A 5,234-nucleotide genomic window follows, 5' to 3' on the forward strand; every position below is an offset into this window, starting at 1 on the left:
GAAGTAGTATAAGGAAGGAGAAAGACTGGCCCTGGAACCACTAAACTCAAGTAAGGTAAAGTGTACGATTGAGTCCCAATCACCTCATGGCAACCCCATGAAGTTCCACCTCATGGGGTTTTTGAGGCAAGAGATGAGCAGGGGTGTTTTGCCATTGTCTTCCTCTGCATAGCAGCCTTGGATTTCCTTGGTGGTCTCCCATCCAAGTGCCGACCCTGCTTAGCTTCTGAGCTCCAACAAGGTCAGGGTAGTCGGGGCTATTAGGGCTGCTACACTGCTAAAAGTTATGCTTCAATCCTATCTGATCAATGCAGCTTAAGTTGGCAGAATCTGTCTTATCCCACTGATTTTAAGTTCATAATTAACTTGGATTCCAAGTTTTATGCCAGACAAATTATGTGATTAATTTTTGTTTATATTCACTTTGTATAGAGTTATCAGAGATCCTGACTGAGTGTTTCTCCTCCCCCTTTTCCCTTTTAACTAGAATTCCAGTCATATAGTAAAAAATAGATAGTGGGTCCAGTGTCAGATATTGGGTCTGAAGCTTGGTTCTGGGTTTTATTATGGTTGAAGACTTCCGCTACAGAGATATAAATCATCCCCCTGTTAATTCAGCCCTATTAATTACAAATGCCATGGGTTAATTCAGTGACTCAGAACAAACTCATTATTGAAAAATCAGATAGTGGTTGTCTATTTCTTGTGCCCACACAGTGTGCTTGGAACAGTTTCATGGGAACCAGACTGTTTCAGCTCCCTGTGGCCATTTCAAATGTATCTGAGAGCCTGGAAAATCCCTCCTCATAAGGAAGTTCCGATTGTCATTTCAGGAAGAATGACAATGCACCATTGAGCTGCATCTGTTTTGGGGAAGGGTAATTTGTAATGATTAAACTTGAAAATGTAAGTTATGGATCTTTGTGGCATTTTGTTCATTGATCTGTGCAATGTTAAACAACTTCATTCCTGGTATAAGACAATGGGTATGATGATGATTAATTAATCTTGTCCCTCCTGCATAGAAGGGGTGTGCCGGGGTCACACTTGGATGACGAAAAGTGTCTTCTTAGGAATAGTTGTGGGAAGCCGTGAAGCGGTCTTTATTGCTCACGAGAGTGAACGCCAATATATAGTGAACTGTAAGGAGCTAGGAGATGCCACGCTCCTGTCTTCTTTTGCCTCATGACCTTAGCATCTGAACCAGGGTTTGACCACTTCTCATATGCCTTCAGCAATGAAAAGGCAGCCCACTACTGTTACCACCCACAGCAAAGGTACCCTTTCACATATATCGATGTGGATGGAATGAGAAGACTACCTGAAAAGGGCCAAAGATTAGGTTGAGACAAGTTCAGGGTAAGTTCAGGGTATGTGCAAACCCAGTGAGAGAATTCCCACCATTATACCTTGAAACAATGATTGCAAGCCCTGGACAGTCATGACAGAACGTTTTATCTGAATGCTGAGTTTTTGCTTCCCTTCTGGCCATTTCAAAATTAAAGTTGAATTCTCATCACTGTATTTCATTGCACAAAAAAAAAAAAAATCAAAAAGAGGTATGAGCAGTGCAAGATGCAATATACTTTATTTCGTGAGATGCATAATGGAGGTCTCCAAGGGTTTTATCGTCTGCTTCCTGATAAAGAAAAACAAAGAGATTGGTTAGGGGAAATAAGGCACACGGAAAGTTCTTCAAAGAAATAGGAGAAACCGCCGAGCAAACGCTTTCTGAAAAGATGTGGATAATGACAATGTCCATTCCTAGTATCAATACTGAACTCCAACAACCAAGTTCTGAGATGTCCAAGGCAGCTGCAGATGTTGCTCCCACTATGGTGACCCCTTGTTCGGGACCCATTACTCCATCCATTGCATTCATTGTTACATGTCAGGTCAAGCCCAACAAATAGATGACCAACACTATTAACCCATTCATCTCTCCCTTTACCAGCTATTGAACACCATCAGAGACAACAATGCTATTTTTTGTGCAGCTACGTGTTTGTGGCCAGATCTACAAGCAAAATCAACTGTTGGAGCATGGATCATCTTTGATAAATTAAGAGTACATGCTCTAGCTTACTTCTTGTGGCCCTTTCTTACACACCCAGGGAAATGCTGATAGCCACTTTGGGGTCAGAAAGCCATTTTTCTCCAGGCCCGTTTGGCCAGGGATCCTAGAGGTTTTTGTCATCTTCTGGGTGTGGAACAGCGGTCACTGCGGGTGTGGAGGTATTTGTGAATTTCCTGCATTGTGCAGGGGATTGGATTAGATGACCCTGGAGGTCCCTTCCAACTCTATGATTCTATAAGACTTTATTTAAGAAAAAGTACAGGACTGCATTGAAAAGTGAATTCATCACAAGGAACACATTCTTCGTACTGAATTTACCATATAATCTCTGGATCCTTTGCCTATCATCAGCAGAAAGTCTGAAAGTGGCTGGGTTCATATAAGAATAATTAGGGTACATCAAGGCACCACGGACACCTGAATGTGCCAACCCCAAGGAGTGACCAAATTCATGTGCAGCAACAAGGAAGAGGTTGACTTCTAACATATAATCTCTGGATCCTTTGCCTATCATCAGCAGAAAGTCTGAAAGTGGCTGGGTTCATATAAGAATAATTAGGGTACATCAAGGCACCACGGACACCTGAATGTGCCAACCCCAAGGAGTGACCAAATTCATGTGCAGCAACAAGGAAGAGGTTGATTTCTAAAAACACAGAAGAAAAAGAGGTTAGGGAGAAGTTGTGTGTTAAATACTTAATAGGTAGTAGGTACTGTGGTTACTTGGGATTTCATTGCATTCTGTATGTTTGAAATTTGCACTTGTAAGCTACCTTGCATTATTGGGAAAAGGGGGGCATAAATATTTTAATAAATAAATATAAAATAATATAAATGGATTATGATCTCTTGCTGTTCTGTATTGTGAAGAAATCCAGTACTTGGACTGAACTGGTCCCAAGGGCTAATAGTTATCTGTTATATACATATGCATATATTTTGACAATCCCCCCAATCATACATATATAGAAAGATACGACTATACAGACACACTCACATCAGCATCTATATTTATGTTGTGTATAAACAGACACACACATTTTTGTATGGAGAGCCCAGGGAAAGGACCTGAGATGCCTTGACTGCATTGCTATTCTTGGCCAAGGTTATTCTTGGCCACTTCTACTTTAAATGGAAATGAGCAATAAAGAAATAGTAAGGTACGCAGAGGGGCATGTCTTCTTCTTAGGGTTCTTGTCATATTCTCTCAGTAGAGACCAGAGTAGGAGAGTGCACAGGCTCAGGTGGACAGTTGGTCTAGGGACCTGCTAAGGTGTGCTTATATATCTCTTCAAAGATGACTTTACCTTGGTTCTTTTCTGACCACTTCTCACTCTCATCAAAGTGGGCATCTCCTCCTAGGCCACTTCCAGGGAAATAAGCGTGGGCCAAAGTTCCCCCTCTTCCGTCAAAAGGACTATTGTCACCATGGGCTAAAGTTGAAAGAGAATGCAGTCATTGTTAAGGGAAAAAATGTTAGGCTAGAGATGATCAGTATTCTGGAATGTCCAGCATATTCAAATAGTCCTGCATACTCTTTGACATTCTGACTCTCTGTATTGTATTGTGTCTGAAGAGCGTTTTTTTTGGGGGGGGGGTCAATGGTGGTACTGGTGGAAGTGGCAATGTCGCTTCCATATGAAGTGCATAACTTATAATGCTTTTTGCAATTTTATATTAAAAAAGAGTTTGGAGTAGGGATGCTAGGCTCCAGGTGGGACCTGGAGATGTCCTGAAATTACAGCTCATGTCCAGATGACAGAGATCTGTTCCCCTGGAGAAAATGGCTGCTTTGGAGGGTGGAGTCTACAGCATTGTACCCCACGGAAGTCCCTGTCCTCCCCAGGCTCCATACCCCAGTCTCCAAGCGTTTCCCAACCTGGACCTGGCAACCCTAGTTTGGGTTTTTTTTGGCAGCAGCGAGTTAAGGTAAGGGAAGTGGTGTGTGTGTGTAGAGGGGAAGAATGTGAAAATTGAAAGCCTGATCAGGGTGGCATAGTGGTTAGAGTAGTGGGCTCATTTCTGGGAAACCTGGATTCAAATCTTCACCCGGCCATACTGCTTACATGGTGACCTTGGGCAAATCACCCTCTGCCACCCTGATCTCTGTTATAAGATTGCTATGAAAATGGATGGAGAATCGTGAATTCAATTCTACACTCTATACAAGAATGGTGGGATAAATATACGTAGATGGATCAATAGAAGTGTTATGATAAACTGCAGTTCAGAAACTATCATTTGTGTTACATGCTTAGTTCAGAGATCATTCTGCAGTGATTCTGGGTCCCTGATGTTGTAATGCTTCAGAAAAAGGAAATGGTTTCTATGCACGAAAAAATCCATTGCTTCATGAACACACAAAGCTGCCTTCTACTGAATCAGTAGTCCTATCTACTCAGTCCTATCTACTCAGACTGGCAGCGGCTCTCCAAGGTCACAGGCAGAGGTCTTCCATATCATCTACTGACAGATCTTTTTAGGTGGAGATGCCAGGGATTGAACCTTCTGCATGCCAAAAAAGATGTTCTACCCCTGAGCCATGGCCCCTTCCCATTTGGAATGCAGGGATTCTGTTCTGCTAACTGATCATTGTAAAGTCTTACCACGAGATGCAAACAGAATTTCAATATCGGCGGTTCCAGAAACTCTAGTGAACGTCAGTGGGGTCACATCACTCCACACTTTAAATGCCCTCTGTATGATTTGAACCACTTTGGATTGAGGCAGGTCTGGAGTAAAATTATTTATCCTTTGAGAAACAGAGTAAAATAAAAATATTGGAATTCTGAAAATAGAACTGTTGATATTAAAAAGCAGGGGGGTGGGGAATAGAACTAACCTGTAAGTGAGCTTTTTCTTGGTCCATATTTGTGGGCCTGCTTGTTGTTCTTGCACATCTGGGACTCCACACCGAGGTAGTTCCATTAACTTTTTCAGTGCCTCATCTATCTTTCCAGTTACAGTCAAATGGAAGAATTTCTGCAGTCCCTTGATTCGTTCTGCAATTTTCGTTTTGTGAAGGGATGGGAAGAACTTGTCAAGATAAACCTGGATAAAGGGCGAAAAAACACCAAGCCAGTTTGGTGTAGTGGTGAAGTGCGCGGACTCTAATCTGGGAGAACCGGATTTGATTCCCCACTCCTCCACTTGCACC

General features: G+C 42.3%; 1 protein-coding gene across 1 annotated transcript in view; it reads right to left on the reverse strand.

Annotated features, from left to right (window-relative positions):
* Positions 1-1,589: 1,589 nt before the first annotated feature.
* LOC107119163 (matrix metalloproteinase-18-like) overlaps positions 1,590-5,234 on the reverse strand; it is a 21,386-nt gene continuing 17,741 nt past the window's right edge. The window contains exons 2-5 of the mRNA XM_015421615.1: positions 4,684-4,829; positions 3,385-3,510; positions 2,396-2,557; positions 1,590-1,639 (exon numbers count right to left, since the gene is read on the reverse strand). Of these exons, the coding sequence (XP_015277101.1) occupies positions 1,626-1,639; positions 2,396-2,557; positions 3,385-3,510; positions 4,684-4,829 (448 nt within the window). The 3' untranslated portion in view covers positions 1,590-1,625. The remainder of the gene's footprint in view (positions 1,640-2,395; positions 2,558-3,384; positions 3,511-4,683; positions 4,830-5,234) is intronic.

The sequence above is a fragment of the Gekko japonicus genome, unplaced genomic scaffold, assembly GCF_001447785.1.
Source record: "Gekko japonicus isolate JY-2015 unplaced genomic scaffold, Gekko_japonicus_V1.1 scaffold1654, whole genome shotgun sequence".
NCBI lineage: Eukaryota > Metazoa > Chordata > Lepidosauria > Squamata > Gekkonidae > Gekko > Gekko japonicus.